Below are 17,306 nucleotides of genomic sequence, written 5' to 3'. Positions count from 1 at the left end.
CGGGGCCAGGGCCGGGGGCTGCCCCGGGCCCGCGCCGCTGCATGGGGGCGGCTCGCGGGCCCTGAGAGGAAGGGCGGGCCGTGCGCCGGGTTGGGAGGGGCGGGGCCGGGCGGCCGCAGGCCAGAGACGCGTCGGGCTGGAGCCGGTCACGATGCCCCGAAGGAAGCAAAGCCACCCGCAGCCCGTGAAATGCGAGGGGGTCAAAGGTCAGGGGTCGCAGTGGCGGGGGAGGAGCGGCGGTGGGGTCATTGGATGGGTTCAGGTCGGGGTGGCGGGGGCCTCCTGAGGGATGGTGTGGGCGCTGTGGGCTCCTAGCTGCCCACCGAGGGACGAAGGGAACCCGGAGGGTCTCCAGGTCTGGGCAGTTCGGTTCCGGTCCAGAGGCCAGGCCCCCGGGGCGGATGGTGGGCACGGTCCTGAGAGAAAACGCGCAGCCTCTCCCCTCTCCAGTGGACACCGAAGACTCCCTCGATGAAGGACCGGGGGCCCTGGTGCTGGAGAGTGACCTGCTGCTAGGCCAGGACCTGGAGTTTGAGGAGGAAGAGGAAGAGGAGGAAGGTGACGGCAGCAGCGACCAGCTCCTGGGCTTCGAGAGAGACTCCGAAGGTGAGTTTTGGGGACTCCCCTGGACCCAGCCCTCGGGAGACGGTGAGGTTAGATGTGAGCTAGACTCTCCCCGTGCCGACTTGCCCAGTCCGCTCCATCACTGCGCGGAGGTGAAGCTCTGGGGCCTGGGCCAAAGGCGGTGTGAATAGGACAGTGGAGGAGTCACTGGTTAAAAGTAAACGTCCTTTTTGTAACCTTGTCGCGCTCCGCAGCCCGTGCCTTATGCGAGTTTACTTCCCAGGTTCGGGGGAGGAACTTGGAGCTGGCACTTCATGCCCAGTCTCCCTACCTGTAGCTTAAGCTCCCTTTGTGTGAGGTTTTGGCCTCTGCCTCTGAGTCCTTCCTCCCCATCCTAACTTGCCACACTGCCCCTCAGTCATGCCCCGTATGAAGCTGTTTTTGTCATGGCGGGAACCCACCTGAAGCATCCTTCAGGCTGAGGTGGCATTACATGCATTATTTCATTTCTCTTTTCCCCTCAATTTTGCCTCACTCTTGTTATAATCAGATCCATGTTAAAAGAAGCCTTAGAAAAGTTCCAGGCCTCTTCCTGGTGTATTTTTTCTTTTGTATCCTAAGAATCAGTTAATTATATTATTGTTGATTCATTTCAGTCCGTGGTCCCTTGTGGTCCTTGATCTTTTCTCATTAAGTGGAACTAGGTGCTAGGCTAGTCCAGACACAGCAGTAGACAATTCATACTTAGTTTTCGGGATCACTGAAGGGAAGAGAAAGGTGGGGCCAAGCACATAGGAAGACCATGAGTGAGAAAGGGTGTTTGGAGTCTAGTCTACCTAATGTTGATGTCTCTTTTCATGTCTGTCTCACCAGGAGACTCTCTGGGGGCCAGGCCTGGGCCTCCCTACGGGCTGAGTGACGACGAGTCTGGGGGTGGCCGGGCACTAAGTGCGGAGAGTGAAGCTGAGGAGCCATCCAGGGGTCCAGGGGAGGCTAGGGGTGAGAGGCCAGGCCCAGCCTGCCAGCTGTGTGGGGGGCCGACAGGTGAGGGGCCGTGTTGTGGGGCAGGAGAGCCCGGTGGGGGGGCCCCGATGCCCCCACGGCTACTATACTCATGCCGCCTCTGCGCCTTCGTGTCCCACTACTCGAGCCACCTGAAGCGGCACATGCAGACCCACAGCGGGGAGAAGCCGTTCCGCTGTGGCCGCTGCCCCTACGCCTCAGCCCAGCTCGTCAACCTGACACGACACACTCGCACCCACACTGGCGAGAAGCCCTACCGCTGTCCCCACTGCCCCTTTGCCTGCAGCAGCCTGGGCAACTTGAGGAGGCATCAACGCACCCATGCAGAGCCCCCCCCTCCTCCCTGCCCGACCTGTGGCTTCCGCTGCTGTGCTCCTCGTCCAGTCCGGCCTCCCAGTCCCACAGAGCCGGAGGGGACAGTGCCCCGGCGACCTGAAGGTAAAATGCCAGGGGCCACGGAACCTGGGACACAGGTGGGTGGCCCAGGGGTACTTGGATTCACCAGGTCTCATTGTTCCCACAGATGCTCTGCTGCTTCCAGATTTGAGCCTCCACGTGCCGCCAGGTGGTGCCAGTTTCCTGCCGGACTGTGGACAACTGCGGGGTGAAGGGGAGGGCCTTTGTGGGACCGGATCAGAACCACTGCCAGAGCTGCTGTTCCCTTGGACCTGCCGAAACTGTGGACAAGAGCTGGAGGAGGGCGAGGGTAGTCGGCTGGGAGCTGCCATGTGTGGGCGTTGCATTCGAGGAGAGGCTGGAGGTGCCAGTGGGGGGCCTCAGGGCCCTAGTGACAAAGGCTTTGCCTGTAGCCTCTGCCCCTTTGCCACTCACTATCCCAATCATCTGGCCCGGCACATGAAGACACACAGTGGTGAGAAGCCCTTCCGCTGTGCCCGCTGTCCCTATGCCTCTGCTCATCTGGATAACCTGAAGCGACACCAGCGCGTCCACACGGGAGAGAAGCCGTACAAGTGCCCCCTCTGCCCCTATGCCTGTGGCAACCTGGCCAACCTCAAGCGTCACGGTCGCATCCACTCTGGGGACAAACCTTTTCGGTGTAGTCTTTGCAACTACAGCTGCAACCAGAGCATGAACCTCAAACGCCACATGCTGCGGCATACAGGCGAGAAACCCTTCCGCTGTGCCACCTGCGCCTACACCACGGGCCACTGGGACAACTACAAACGCCACCAGAAGGTGCACGGGCATGGTGGCACAGGAGGACCTGGCCTCTCTGCCTCTGAGGGCTGGGCCCCACCTCACAGCCCCACCTCTGTTTTGAGCTCTCGGGGTACGACGGCCCTGGGCACCACTGGTAGCCGGGCTCTCCATACAGACTCACCCTGATCTAGGTCCTTCTCCAGGGCTGTAGGATTAGCCCTGACCCTCCTGTAATGGACCAGAAGCCACCTTCTCCCCCCCCCCCCCCGCTGGCCAGGGGCTCCAACAGACTAACTTAGGCACACTATGGACCACAGGCCTTGCCTTGACTGGTGCACTTCATGAGCTCAGTGAGAAGGGCCCTGTATACACCTCCACTGCTCCCAGAGGCTGTGGAGAAACTGGCTGGGGGACTGCCCAGCCTCCCACCTGTTTATTTAACTTATTTCAGTACTTTATAATAAAGGAAACACTAACAAAGCCATGTCTATGCTGAATTGGCAGTGGCAAGCACAGCTCAGCCTTCCTCTTAGCACAGCAGTCCATGCTATGATGGGGGAAGCAGGGGCAGAGAGGGAACCAGAGGTAGGCAGCAATCAAGCTGAGTTTAATGAGGGGAAGGTGGGCCGGACCATACACAGACCTCTGCCCATCCCCTTGGCCCATGGCCCTGAGGAGCCAGAAGCTGCTGGGGGGAACTATGGTTCCTCCCCCAGGCAGGTAACCATGGTCCCATGGACTTTGTGCAAAATACTAAATGCTAATTTGGCATTGAGGGCCAGCTCTGAAAAGGGGATAATCCTTTGTGCAGCCAGCCCAAGGGGGGAGGGAAGGTTAGGAGGCCCCTGGCCAAGAGGAGAAAAGGGAAAGGTAAGAAGGAAAAGACCCCTGGGTTTGGGGGATACAGGCACAGGGCAAGTTTTTGAACATTCCTCTGGGGTAGAGGGCAGACATCCTAGCACTGGAGATCACAGATCCTCATCTCCAATGCCCTCGAAGGCGAAATTGCCATGGACGTCACTGGCACTGGCATCTGTGCTGGGACTGCCAATTCCCCGCAAGCTCACGGCACTCAGCTTGCTCTGTAACAAAGGCAGGGTGGGGTCAGAGGGCTCAAGCCTCCCTGAAATCCCCCTACAAACACCCACTTCACCAACCCTCATGGGAAACTCACTGAGAGTTTGACCATGGACTCCCGGCTGGCATCAGGTGACTCCTGGGGAAGAGGCAGAGATGTCAGAAAAAGGCTTCTCCTATCCCCGGATAGGAGAAGCCTGGGGCCCAGGTACTGATACTTAACACTTACAAGCAGCGGTGGGGATTTCACTGCTTGCTGGCTGTCTGAGCGTCTCAGGGTGCCCCCCACCCGCCGGCGCAGCATCTGAGGATGGAGATACAAGGCACTGATAAGGGCAGGACCACTCCCTTGGGAATCCCCAGCACTTTCCCCTCCCTCACACCTGGTACAAAAGGCAAGGTAGAGCACAACTACCTGGTCCACACTTGCTACTTACCTTCCTGATACTGCCGCCGGATTTCTTCACCATCAGTTCATCTACCATGGACTGCAAACAGATGCTCATCATGATAGCCTGAGGGTGAAAGGAGAGCTCAGCCTAGAGTTGCCATCCTGAGCCCGGTACCCCTAAGACAAGGACTCCCACTCACATGCAGTCCTGGAAGCCCTAGACTTGGGTATCTAATAGAGGCGGTGCAATGGGGTCCAGAGGCCTGAGGGTGGGCTCACACCTGGGGGCTGGTGATGGTGACCCACTGGAGCCGGTCCTTGCTCATGAGGTATTCAAAAGCCAGTTCCAGGCGCACCTCACCCCGGCCCCGGCCCGGGCTGCTTGTGCCTCCGCTGGGCAATGGCACCTGGGAGAGAGAGAGGGATTAGGCCGAGTTCATTCTCACCAATCTGCCATGCTCTCTGACTCACTGCAGCCCAGCCCATTTCTGAAGCTGATGGCTTGTCAGACCTCCACCCAAAAGGCTTCTCCCTTCCACCCCAACTCACAGAGGAGGTGACCCGCCAGCACCGCATGCGGGTAACCCGGAAGGAGCCTTCGCGGAGTTGCTGGCCAGGCAGGCGGAGCTGGAGGCTGAGCTCACTGTTGCCTGCGCTCACCACTACTGGACAGTCCTTCTCTGGGAAGTCAGCCACACAGGCATCGAAGCGCAAGTAGCCATAGTGCCGCAGCGTCTGAGCCAGCCGCAGGAACTGAAACCCAGTCACCACATGGGGTTGGTCAGGAGGGGAAGCAGGGCAGCTCAGAGGAAGCAGCCCCTTAAAGGGAGACAGGCAGAGCTCACCTCCTTCTTGGAGACCTTCTCTTGCAGTGATTTGAGTTGCCGGTGCTGCTCCTTGGTGACCAGGATCCACCCACGTTCAATGTCTGATACCGTCTACAATGAAGACAGGGGCTCTGAGTCAGAGGTACAAGGAGAAGTGTTTACCTCTATCCAGCCTGACCCCGAGCCCCACATTTGAAGAACCTCTTTGCAGTGAGTCCTTGACCCTGACCAGATGTGCCAGGTACCCTGCTAATATTCTAGGAACGTCCCCCATGGAGAAAAGACATGAAGGGAGTTTTCCTGGCAGCATGGGAGACCAGAGTCATTTTCAGAGGAAGGGTTCTGAAGCACCTCCAAGCTCACCTGAGCATAAAGCAGGTTCAGGCCAACCCGGTTCTCCATGACATCATCATCATAGGCAGAGTCCCAATAACTGTGAAGCCAAGGGGTGGAAAGGGGTAATGGTAATGGGACTGAGCTGGGGTAAGGCAAGAGGTAGACTGGAAAATAGGGGCAAAACAGGAACAATCTAGAACTATCGGGCTAATGGTGGCACGATGGGAGGAAGCTTGGTACAAACACCCAGTGCTACCCCCTTGTCCAGAGTATTCTGTCTCAATACATGGCCCCAAAATTCAATCTAGCACGTCCCCCTTCTCCAAGCCCAGCCCTGACCTCTTTCTTAGCACAATCTTATACTCTTGACTCCGAAGACTGGTAACTGACACATAAGGCAGCTCGAACTCTTGCAACTTCCGTACAACTACAGGTTAAAAATAAAACAGGAAAATGTCATGAGACTCAAGGGGAGGGAAATCAAGAGGGAAGCCCTGAGGAAATGCCAGGGGGGAGATGGAGGCAAATTCACTACTGGAAGCACAGGGTAGCAGTAAAGTACAGAGAAACTCACAAGAAAAGGCTCCATCCTCTTTTTCTCGAACTAGAAAGAGACTAAAGTATCCGATCAAGTCATCGGGAAGATCCAGCTTTGCAGCCACAGCCTGTGGGTAAAGAAGGAAGTACAGCTCACCATACTGGCTGGTTCCAATCACCCCCCAAACCTGGGACCCTGGGGTGCAGGGGTAGTGCAGAACTAGCACCTCACCTCCAGGACATCTTCAGTCTGATCTGAAGTTAGCACATTAACCAGAACTTTCTGCCCGTTGCTGAGCAGCACTTCCAAGGAGACCTCTTCGGTGGGGACCTGCTGTGTCTCCTGGGAATGGAAGCCACCACTTTGTTAACCCCTGCCCAACTCTGTGTCTAGGTCCCCCTGGTGTCTTTATTCTCAGCTGTTTAATTACATGTTTCCCTGATTTCATCGGTACAGCAGAAGCCCCATTCCATAAAAAAATGGTGCCAGGATGACTCCTCTTAGCCATTCATTCAAGTGAAGTGGCCCTACAGGAAGGCCCTTCCCTTAAATCTTGGCCCCACCCCAAGCCTCACCTGTTGTGCTCGCCGCAGAAAACTATTGAAGGTCTCACTGCTCCCAAGCAATGGGTCTTGCCGAACTGCAGGGGCAAGAAAATGATGTTCCAGTAACTTAAGACTCCTCCTTAGCTTCTCCCAGTTATCTTGGTAAGTCCCCCCCCCCCGCCCCCATCTCATTTCCTGAGCTGATGGTGGCCTGTCACATTCCAAGCTGGCCTCATCTCATTCACTGTTTGCATGAATTCTTGACCTGCTCCACCCTTCACTGCCATCTAGTTGATCAGTCTATGGAACTAGGGAAATAACAATGATGTCCATCGAAAGCACATCAGATACAAATTAAGTTCTCCCCACCGATCTAAACTGCTTTAAGACTATTCAGTGTCATATTAGTATTTCTCATAGATGTTAGTGCCCAGGTTGCTTTGCTAGTATCTACAGCATCCTTGCATGCTACTTACTCTTGCTAAAGAAGTACAGGTCACACAAGAAGCTTTCCATATCTAGAATTTAGGACCTTCTACAGAACCAGCTATCTGGTCTCTCCCCATAGTCCTCAACACAGCCAGCCTAAAGTTCCCTCCAACCACTCACCAGCTTGCATGTACTTCTCTAACTGCTCTCTCCTCTGTTCTACCTCAGCAGGTGTCAAAGAGAAGAGCTTCTTTGGGGGAAATGCAGGAAGCACATTGGCCCCATACTCCTTCCGAAGCTATTTAGAGAAAGATACAACCCTTCACATACATAGCAAACAAGAATAGGCAATCCACACTCAATGTTGTTTTGGGCTCCCTTTCCCTTCCCTCAGTCCCTGCTTTCCAATCTAACTTCGTCATCCATGAAGCAATTCCTTTGGCGCAAGTAGCATTCAAATAAAGCTGCCCCTCTGTCCTAGATATAAGTTCTTTCCTATCTGTGTACAAGTCAGTCCCTTCACAATGTGGGGAGGGTTTTTGTATGGGACCTAGGGAGCCCCTTGGTTATCTAGAGCAAGACTGTGTTCATTGGATCCTCACAGGAAGCAAAGGAAAATTTCCTTTAAAAGGAAAACTTATGTACAGCATTAAGGGACTTATAGAGGCTTCACAGATCAATAAGTCCATTTTTCAGTTGTAGGAACTGAGGCCCAAAAAAATTAGGTAACTTGCTTAGGGTTGCACAACTAGTTACCAGTAGAACCAGGACTCTGTTCAATACAGAGTTCACAACCTGGTGAGAATAGCAGAGAAATATTGCATCACAGATACATAAAGATAACTGGAACAGTTACACTGAGATGAGCTACGCAACACAGAAGGAAACTGGTTAATGGTCTGTACGAGCAGGGAAAAGAATCTCCAGTTGCAGCTCAGATGACAGAAAAGAATGCGCTTTGGCAGCTGAAAAGGGGGGTGGGGGGGAGGTACTTTTTCATGCACAGGCACAGCCTGAAGTTAGCCAGGGGTCAGGGAAGCAGGAAGGAGAAGTGAGCACAGGGAGAAACAGTCAGAGGGCAGGCACTCAGCTTCTCAGGAGTTCCCCGGAAGTGTCAAACGATAAGATAAAGTCCTAGGGCCACCCCTGCAGCAGTGACTACAGCTACAGGAAAGCAGGAAAGCGATGAGGGGAGACGTGGACGACCAGAGACGGGCTCGAAGCTGCCTCAGGGCAAGGGTGCGAGTCCCACCTGCTCGTGCAGCCCCAGGAGTTGGCTGTAGCGCACCCGACAGTGCAGGACTCCATTCACGTGAATGTTATAGGCCTGAGGACACAAAAGCAGGCAAGCATTTTAGGGTCGCGGTCCGGGCGACCCCTTTGAAGAATCCGGGTCGGAAGCTGCCTGGCACAGCTCCACCTGAGTACGGCGCCGAGACCTTCCGAGGGTCGGTCAGTCTGTTTCCCCAGGTTCAGGTCCAGGTCCCCGAGCAGAAGGACCAGCCTGGGGAAATCTGGGCGCTCGCGTCGCAGTCTCTCTCCCCAAGAGGCCAGGGACGCCCACCACAGCAGCCGCGGCCCAACGAAGGACCTACAGGAGCTGGGGCGACGTTTGGACGCATCTGGGACGTGACACAAACTCCCAGCAAGGCCGTCGGGAGCCGGCGGCCTGGGAACAGACCCGAAGGCTCCGGCCAGGCCTCGGAGGCCGCAGGGAGAGGACTCCGGCCCGTTATCCCCGCCCCTGCCCGGCCGGCTCCAGCCGCTCCTCACCACGTAGGCGGAGCCGCCGCTGTCCCCGCTGCGGGACTCGGTTTCAGGAATGGAAAAGTGCATGTTCCCTGCGGCAGGGCCCGGCCAGGCACCCGACTGGGAGGCCGCGGCGGCTTTGCACGCTCGCCTCCGCTGCTCAGCGCGTCCCCGCAGCCTCACTCGCCATTTTGGGGGCGGGGGTCTGGGATCGGATGCGGGAAGGGCGGTGGGACGTCCGCTCTTGGACGCGGCGCGCGGGCATGCTGGGAACTGTAGTCCAAAGGGCGGGAAGAGACTGCCGGGACCGGAAGGCCCAAGCTGAGAGGGCCCTCATCGCCACCCGTAGGCCGCGGCGCGCCAGTGCATGCCGGAGCTGGTAGTCGGCGGGGGCTGAGCGCCCCGGGTGCCGGACGGGAGGTGCTGGAGTCCCTGCGCCCGCGGGGCGGAGCCTAGGACCCAGGGAGATGGCTGCCGCGGCTGTGGCTGTGCGCAAGGGTGAGTGAGGGCCGGGTGTGCGAGCCGACGGACTCCGGGCGCTCCCGCTGGGCCGTGAGGCGCTCGCGGCGCTGTCGCTCAGTGCCGGCGACGCCGGTCCGTTCTGCCTCGGGCGCCGTCCGGAGCCGCGGACCGCCGGTTCCCGGGAAAAGCGTGGGTGCCCCCTGTTCCTTCCCCCGCCTACCCTTTGATCCTGCCGCGCACGGCGTCCCCACGCGAGTCCTTGGCTGGCCGCCCGCGTGCCGGCGGCCTCGCGGACATGCCGACCCACCGGCCCGCTGCGCCCTGTACGCGTCCCCCCAAGCCCTCCCGGAGCCTCTCGGGGTCACTCTGTGCCCTGTTCTCCGATGCAGATGCGGGATCCGGGATGAAGGCGGAGCTTTCTCCTCGGCCGGGGGTAAGTGCGGGGCCCTTGCCTTCGCCCGTCGGGCGCTGCTCCGGAGGCTGTACCCGCTTCATTCCGCCCCAGCTCCCACCCGTGTTTCCCTTGATTGCTCAGTAAAGCCGGGAGCTTTTAGGGTTTTATCGCCCCTGGATGGGACTGATCCGTGTGGGGTGAGAGTTGGGGAGGTTTGGAGACTCGCCTTCTGGGGATCTGGGGAGCGTCCCGCCGTGTTTACCTCCGGACACGGTGGGGAGGAGCAGTGTTCTGTGTGTGTCTTAGGCGGCGGGGAGGGAGATGACCCAAGAAGAGAAGCTGCAGCTTCGGAAGGAAAAGAAACAGCAGAAGAAGAAACGGAAGGAGGAAAAGGGGGCAGAACAAGAAACTGGCTCTGCGGTGTCTGCACCCCAGTGTCCAGGTGTGGGGGCTTTTCCCCGAGGGCGGGTGGGGAGCTGGTAGAGGGACGTGGCAGAGGGGCGGGCAGGCCGACCGGGTTGGAGCCGGTGAAGGTGGGAGAAGGTGAGCGAGCCGGGGAGGGAAGCCTGGTTGGTAATAAAGCATAGGTATTGCCAGCCTGGGGGTTGGGCATCTCTTCCTCTCTCGTTCGTAGGCCCCGCCAAGGAGCCGCCAGGACCTGGCAGCCAGCTGGGTCCTGCTGGAGAGAAGGTGCCAGCTGCTCGGAGCAAAGCTGAGCTTCGTGCAGAGCGGCGAGCCAAGCAGGAGGCCGAGCGGGCCCTGAAACAGGCCAGGAAAGGGGAGCAAGGAGGACCGCCGCCCCAGTCCTGCCCCAGCAGCGCGGGCGAAAGCCCCTCAGGTCTGTGTCTTCCTTTCCTTGTAAGACTTCTGTTTGACGCTAATTTTTGTGTTTGCCAGGTGTCCCCCTAGTAAAACAGCTCTAGTCTCCGATGCTTTGCCTAGGTTCTCAGAGTTCAAAATTCTCCCCCAAACCTCATCCTACCTGATTTCTCTACTTTTTTACCCCTCTTTCTGTCCAGTTTTTCTGGATGTCTCTATGCCCTAGAGAAAAAAAAAAAAAAGAAAAATTCTTAATATCATCTACAGAATCTTTAAAGCAGGATCGTTATTTTTTAGGTGTGAAACGTCTCCCTGAGCACACTCAGGCTGATGACCCCACGCTTCTGAGGCGGCTTGTTAAAAAACCAGAGCGACAGCAGGTAGGAAGTGGTGTGTGCCAGGAAGAGCCCAGGGAGATGGGACAGAGGGAGGAAAGGTGCTTGGGACAAAAATGAGACCCTGGAGGATGGGTATTTGGGACAAAGTAGTTTCACTGTTTACTTCCTTTCTAGCTTCGTCACATAAGTTTTAAACTCTAGGCCATTGGTTTTATTCCCCTATTTTGTCCAGGTGCCTACACGAAAAGATTATGGATCCAAAGTCAGTCTCTTCTCCCATCTACCCCAGTACAGCAGACAAAACTCTCTGACCCAGTGTATGAGGTAGGATCTTCCGCCATAGCTTTTAAGTCTGAGGAGTTTTAGTATTATGTATCGAAAGTGACTGGAAATTTGAGATTGGATCTGTGGGAAGGAGCATGCACACGAGGCAAAACTCTAGTGGAAATGGGGGTGTTTGTGCTAGTGAAGGAAGTTCCTTTTCACTAGGGGCAGGTGGGCAGTAAGTGCTCCAGCTCCCTTGCACAGTGTGTGACACCGCCATCCCACCAGCATCCCATCCTCTGTGATCCACCCAGCCATGGTGCGACTCGGCCTGCAGTACTCCCAGGGCCTGGTCAGTGGCTCCAATGCCCGGTGTATCGCCCTGCTTCGTGCCTTGCAGCAGGTATGCCCAGTCCTGTCCCAGCCCACCTTCCCCAACACTATCCCAGTTTCTCTCACCCTCAGAACACTTCCTTCAGTGAGGCTCACCCTATCCCCCTTCCAGAGACCTTTACTAGGGGGCATTTTGTTGATCAGCTTGTGTACACTACAGGTGATTCAGGATTACACAACACCACCAAATGAAGAACTCTCCAGGGATCTAGTCAATAAACTAAAGCCCTATTTCAGGTAAGGACAACCACTACAAGCCCACTCCCAGCTCACCTAGTACTTTTCTTGTACCTTTTCTCTTGCTCTTCTACATCTTTTTCATCTCTCTGTTCTCTGTCTTCTTATTAAGTAATTTATTTTTTAAATTGTGAAGAGTCGCACAAATACAAGGTGTTCTTGTTTTAGCTTCCTGAATCAGTGCCGCCCCCTGTCGGCAAGTATGTACAACGCCATCAAGTTCCTTAACAAGGAGATCACGGGTGTGAGCGGCTCCAAGCGGGAAGAGGAGGTGATGAGTATGAGAAATGAGCAAGGCATGCACCTGGGGTAGAGCTGAGAAACGTATTCACGACTCCTAGGAGGGACAGCGTGGCCATTCTGCCTGGGTCAGGGGTTGAGGAAGTGGTTGGGCTGTCTGAATTGCCATCTTTGGGTCCCCTTCAGGCAACCTCGTCCTCCTTGAGCCCATCATTATACACATATTCATGGCATGGTCATCAGGAAGAAATGTGTCCATTTCTTGTTCCCTAAGCATCTTATTCCATTTAGGCCAAGTCAGAACTTCGAGTAGCTATTGATCGGTATGTGCAAGAGAAGATTGTGCTTGCAGCTCAGGCAATTTCACGCTTTGCTTATAAGAAGATCAGTGATGGAGATGTGATCCTGGTATATGGATGGTATGGTCCAGTTGCTGTGACTGAGAAAATTGGGGGGAAGGGGTGCTTTCTGCCCTTTAGAATGAGCTGGCCATCAGCTAGTAACATTATAACTAAATCATCCTGTCCATTCACTCCAGCTCATCTCTGGTATCACGAATTCTTCAGGAGGCTTGGATTGAAGGCCGGCGATTTCGGGTAGTTGTGGTGGACAGCCGGCCACGGCTGGAGGGAAAGCACATGCTACGCTCTCTGGTCCGTGCTGGGGTCCCTGCCTCCTACCTGCTGATTTCTGCGGCCTCCTATGTGCTCCCAGAGGTGAGGGCAGAGAAAAGTAAACCCTTTAGTCCAACTTCGGGGTCCCACCTTCCAAGGGTTACAATTACTTAGAAATATTAGCATTGTATAGCCCTGCTTATATTTAATAAGAAAAACATGACAGCATGTTGTAATAGTCTAGTTACTGAAGGACATTATATTAAACTAGCAACCACCAAGAGGGAATAGGACAAAAAGCAACTTCAGAGTTTCATTTCCTGTGGGAGGTGCAATGTGTCATTGGTCAGGTGTTTTCCAAGAGCCATTATTAAGGTTTGTTAGTCATTGTCTTAATATTGCTGTCCTGGGCAGGAGTGGGGCACCTTATTTTGCAATTCTGCATTGATCAGATGACATTCTCCTCCCTCCCCCCAAATAGGTTTCTAAGGTGCTATTGGGAGCTCATGCACTCCTGGCCAATGGATCCGTGATGTCACGGGTCGGGACAGCACAGCTGGCCCTGGTGGCACGAGCCCATAATGTGCCAGTACTGGTCTGCTGTGAAACATACAAGTTTTGTGAGCGTGTGCAGACTGATGCCTTTGTCTCTAATGAGCTAGGTAAGGAGGCTCAGGAGGGTAGCAAAAAAGGTTCCAGGGACTGAAATTTGGGAGAGGGGAGGTTGAACGACAACTTACTCTCTAAAAGGACATAAGTGGGTACACCTCCCATTGCAGATGACCCTGACGATCTGCTGTGTGAGCGAGGAGAACGTGTGGCACTAGCTAACTGGCAGAGCCACCTGTCCCTACGGTTATTGAATCTGGTCTATGATGTGACTCCCCCAGAGCTCGTGGATCTGGTGATCACAGAGCTGGGGATGATCCCCTGCAGTTCTGTACCTGTTGTCCTACGAGTCAAGAGTAGTGACCAGTGAGTGGAGAACACAAGGTCAATAAAGGACATATCCCTTCACTCAGCAACTCTGCTGCCTTTGTCTCTTTTTAGCATCGCCACCACTTACGTTAGGAGTCCAGACTCCCCAACTCCTCCTGGCACTTGCTACCAATCTCAGACTTTTACAGAGATCCTTTCAGGTGACTAGCTCCATGCTAGTGTTTTGGGGCCACGGTGAAGGTCAGTATGGAGACCAAACACTATTCCAAGTCTTCAATCTTTTATCAAGCATCTAAGTGCCAGACTGAGCTAGATAGATATAAGGAGGAATAAAGGGTCAAATAAGAGTCCTAACTTTAGAATTATGAATTAATATATTTATATTAATAGTTTATGTATATTAATTACATATTAATAAGTATTTAATATCCTTAGTATTGAGTACTTTGTGCCAGAAATGGTTTAATTCCTTTCTTATCCATTTATGCAGCTTTATCTAACTCTGAAGAGATTTTAGAAATGAGAAAACAGGCACAGAGAGGTTATTTGCTAAAGCAACACAGCTAAGGCACAGAGAGGTTAAGTTATTTGCCCAAGATAACACAGAACTAAACCAGCATGTGATCTCAGGTGTTCTGAATCCAGAGACTGTGCCTTTAACTTTTATTAAGGAACATTCATCATGGTTATCTCAAAATGGCTTTGTACAGTTGATTCCTTTGAATCAGGATCCAAACAAATCCATACATTATATTTGGTTATTGTTTTAACTTTCTAATAACTGGAAGTAGTCTTCCCCACCCCTCTTATTTTCTCTTTACATTGACTTTTTCCAGAAACCAGATTGACTGTTTTCATACTGCCTCACATCAGGAGGCAAATAAAAATGGTTGCTTGTTCCATTTTCAGCGATGAATGAGTCGAGGCATTTTGAAGTTTCCTATCCATTGATGATTGTTGCTCGAATTATGTTATCAGGGAATGCAAAATGAGGATTCCACCTTCCCCCCTAATTCTAGCATTCTTTCCACATAACTAGCTGATAATCTATACTAATAAAAGGGTAATATACTAATTAGACTGGGAGACCTTCCGGACGTCCTTTCGGACAAAGCCATGGTGGTGGGGCTGAAGTAGAGGCCGTTAGGGGCGATCAGGCCAGGAGGGGAGGGCAGTTGGGGGGCAAGCAGGCTGGCAGGCGGGGCCAGTTGGGGGCAAGCAGGCTGGCAGGGGGGCAGTTGGGGGCAATCAGGCAGGCACGCAGGTGAGTGGCTAGGAGCCAGCGGTCCCAGATTGTGAGAGGGATGCCCGACTGCCAGTTTAGTCGGACATCCCCTGAGGGATCCCAGATTGGAGAGGGTGCAGGCTGGGCTGAAGGACAGCCCCCCCTCCCTCCCCGTGCACAAATTTCATGCACTGGGCCACTAGTATTCTATAAAGAACTCTTTTTAAAAAGATTTATTTTATTGATTTTCCACAGACAAGAAGGGAGAGGGATAGAGAGTCAGAAACATCAATCAGCTGCCTCCCGCACACCCCCAACTGGGGATGTGCCTGCAACCAAGGTACATGCCCTTGACCAGAATTGAACCTGGGACCCCTTAGTCCGCAGGCCGACGCTCTATTCACTGAGCCAAACCGGTTAGGGCAGAACTCTTTTTTTAAAAAATATATTTTATTGATTTTTTACAGAGGGGAGGGGAAAGGGATAGAGAGTTAGAAACATTGATGAGAGAGAAACATTGATCAGCTGCCTCTTGCATGCCCCCTACTGGGGTTGTGCCCACAACCAAGGTACATGCCCTTGACCAGAATCGAACCTGGGACCCTTGAGTCCGCAGGGCGACGCTCTATCCCCTGAGCCAAACTGGTTAGGGCAGAACTCTTTTTTTAAAAAAAAAATATACTTTCTATTCCAGAGAAGAAGGGAGAGGGATAGAGAGAAACATCAATGATGAGAATCATTGATTGGCTGCCCCCTGCATGTTCCACACTGGGGATTGAGACTGCAACCTGGGCATGTGCCTCCTTTATATGTCGACACTTAACCACTGAGCCACACCGGCAGGGCAAGAACTCCCTCTTAATTTTGATGATTGAGTGGTATGCTCAATATAAAAATAATGAGTTCATAATGATCTTTTAAAAAGAGAGAAAAAGTAAAAAAAATCAGTAAGTCATTATATACCACTGGAAGCATCTAGTTATCAATTCCTGAAAACTGGCAAATAAGAGGTTGAAGCATTTTTACTGCCTTTCCAGTATGAACTGTAATTCAGAATAATAGCTAATGAGAAAAAGAAAAACGCTGATTATATTAAGGAGAAGCTGCCTGTGTGGATGTGGGAGGCTGGAGGCAGAGGTGGGTGTCTTCATATATTTTGAACCATGTGACTGTCATTACTAAAGTAAGTACAATTATTAATATAAAAGGATGTTGCAATTGTTCAAGTCAAAGATAGCCTAATCTGAGGCAACAGGAATGAAAAGACAGATCTGTTCATTTCAGAAGCATTTAAGATCTGATGTACTGAGGAGCCAAACCTCAAGTGCACCAACTTTTTGCTCTCATAAAGGATTTGGTCCTAAGCCATAGAGGGGGTGGGGTGGGTGAGAGACTCTTTATTCCAGTTTATAAAAATCTTAGCTAGTTGACCTATGTATGAACCAGGAGGTCATGGTTTGATTCCCAGTCAGGGCACATGCCCGGGTTGCAGTCTTAATCCCCAAGTAGGGGCATGCAGGAGGCAGGTGGATCAATGATACTCTCATCATTGATGCTTCTAGCTCTCTCTCCCTCTCTGAAATCAATAAAAATGTACTTAAAAAAAATCTTACCTAGTTCCTCCCATGCTTTCCTTAAATGTTTTATGTAAGCAAGGGGTTCAATAGGTGAGATTTGTTAATGTATAAAACATTCAAACCTGTAAAGAATCCATGTGAGTTTATTTGAGCCAAACTCTCGACAGTTGCCAGAAAGCAGAATCTCAACATACTGATAGTGCTCCAGAGAACGGCCGTCTTTCATTGTGTTTTATACACTACATTCAAAAGAGGAGCTGTAAGTGGGTTACATGAAATCCACTGGTGACAGATTAGGGAGGCAGGAGAAAGCAAGAGGGGAAACCTCTGAGATTGGATAAAAAGCAAAATGACAGACACATGTTTCCTTTACACAGGTGGGTGCAGGGTAGTTAAGTCAACAATTAACATGATAACGAGGGGATTTGTGGTCTCTGCCCTGTCACCCTGGTGCATTGACTTTGCCCTGAGGGTTCCGGAAAAAGGGAAGTTACAAGTTACCCTGATATTCCAGTTATGTTATCTTAGATGCAAAAATAGGCTGGCTCAGTAAAGATCAAAGTTGATCTTTGTCAAGGAAGATACTGGCCTAGGACACGACTACACACTATCAACTACTTTGTAATTGAAGGTTTTAATTTCAGGCCATCCTTTGTGGTTACTTTAAGTCTCTTGAGTTTGCAACGCCAAGCAGGCCTTCCCTGAGTTTGTCAGGTTAGCATTGGCTCCTTTTCGTCCACAGATTGGGGAAGAAAAAAGGTTTTACCGTACCCCTCCCACGTATTCATACATCCTAAGCTCTCCTATTGTTCGTGGAGACCCGTGAAACTGTTTGGCTGTAAGTGCTTCAGGAAAGGGCAGAACTCTTTACATTCTTTCTTCACCCGCATCCCAGCTCCTAGTGAGGGAGTGGGGCAAAGCCGGAACCAAGGCCCATGTCCAAGCCGGAGTGTCACTCGCGCGCAGGGTCCCCACGTCAGGCTTTTCTCCCGCTCCTTCCCTCTCCTTTCACCCTGGACTTCACCAGCCGCCGCATCTGCGGGAGGGGGCGGGGCCCCGCGGCCTCCCGGCGCCCGCTTCACGGATTCCTTTGTCTCCGGTCTCTGTCTTTGGCTCCAACGTCGCGGTAAATGCTCACACCCGTCCTGGCCCTGCCGCCAGGGG

General features: G+C 53.1%; 3 protein-coding genes across 5 annotated transcripts; 2 read left to right on the top strand and 1 right to left on the bottom strand.

Annotated features, from left to right (window-relative positions):
* The first annotated feature begins 79 nt into the window (after nucleotides 1-79).
* Nucleotides 80-3,228, top strand: ZNF513 (zinc finger protein 513). Its single transcript, XM_070428893.1, has 4 exons — nucleotides 80-206; nucleotides 451-606; nucleotides 1,438-2,025; nucleotides 2,111-3,228. The coding sequence occupies exons 1-4, from the start codon at nucleotides 152-154 to the stop codon at nucleotides 2,932-2,934; spliced, it is 1,623 nt and encodes a 540-aa protein (XP_070284994.1). The 5' UTR covers nucleotides 80-151; the 3' UTR covers nucleotides 2,935-3,228.
* Nucleotides 3,229-3,236: 8 nt separating this feature from the next.
* Nucleotides 3,237-8,859, bottom strand: SNX17 (sorting nexin 17). The gene is made up of 15 exons (XM_070428894.1): nucleotides 8,665-8,859; nucleotides 8,144-8,218; nucleotides 7,072-7,189; nucleotides 6,493-6,557; nucleotides 6,149-6,259; nucleotides 5,954-6,044; nucleotides 5,719-5,806; nucleotides 5,407-5,476; nucleotides 5,062-5,154; nucleotides 4,766-4,969; nucleotides 4,498-4,623; nucleotides 4,263-4,340; nucleotides 4,055-4,129; nucleotides 3,923-3,964; nucleotides 3,237-3,830 (listed from the first exon to the last, which is right to left on the bottom strand). The coding sequence occupies exons 1-15, from the start codon at nucleotides 8,725-8,727 to the stop codon at nucleotides 3,717-3,719; spliced, it is 1,413 nt and encodes a 470-aa protein (XP_070284995.1). The 5' UTR covers nucleotides 8,728-8,859; the 3' UTR covers nucleotides 3,237-3,716.
* A 197-nt stretch (nucleotides 8,860-9,056) lies between these two features.
* On the top strand, nucleotides 9,057-13,426 carry EIF2B4 (eukaryotic translation initiation factor 2B subunit delta). 3 transcript variants are annotated; one of them, XM_070428890.1, is made up of 13 exons: nucleotides 9,057-9,138; nucleotides 9,492-9,535; nucleotides 9,803-9,938; nucleotides 10,131-10,334; nucleotides 10,613-10,695; nucleotides 10,886-10,977; nucleotides 11,206-11,320; nucleotides 11,471-11,547; nucleotides 11,716-11,818; nucleotides 12,079-12,206; nucleotides 12,326-12,503; nucleotides 12,883-13,063; nucleotides 13,181-13,426. In XM_070428890.1, the coding sequence occupies exons 1-13, from the start codon at nucleotides 9,108-9,110 to the stop codon at nucleotides 13,378-13,380; spliced, it is 1,572 nt and encodes a 523-aa protein (XP_070284991.1). In that variant the 5' UTR covers nucleotides 9,057-9,107; the 3' UTR covers nucleotides 13,381-13,426. The 3 variants fall into 3 exon arrangements, with proteins under 3 accessions (XP_070284991.1, XP_070284990.1, XP_070284992.1); XM_070428889.1 differs by lacking the exon at nucleotides 9,057-9,138 and having other exon boundaries at nucleotides 9,360-9,535; XM_070428891.1 differs by lacking the exon at nucleotides 9,057-9,138 and having other exon boundaries at nucleotides 9,495-9,535; nucleotides 9,784-9,938.
* Nucleotides 13,427-17,306: the final 3,880 nt, after the last annotated feature.

This window comes from Myotis yumanensis, unplaced genomic scaffold, assembly GCF_028538775.1.
Source record: "Myotis yumanensis isolate MYYU_CA2020_CCGP unplaced genomic scaffold, mMyoYum1.0.hap1 SCAF_11, whole genome shotgun sequence".
NCBI lineage: Eukaryota > Metazoa > Chordata > Mammalia > Chiroptera > Vespertilionidae > Myotis > Myotis yumanensis.
The sequence above is the reverse complement of the archived record's forward strand: the minus strand, read 5'-3'. Positions and strand labels throughout refer to the sequence as shown.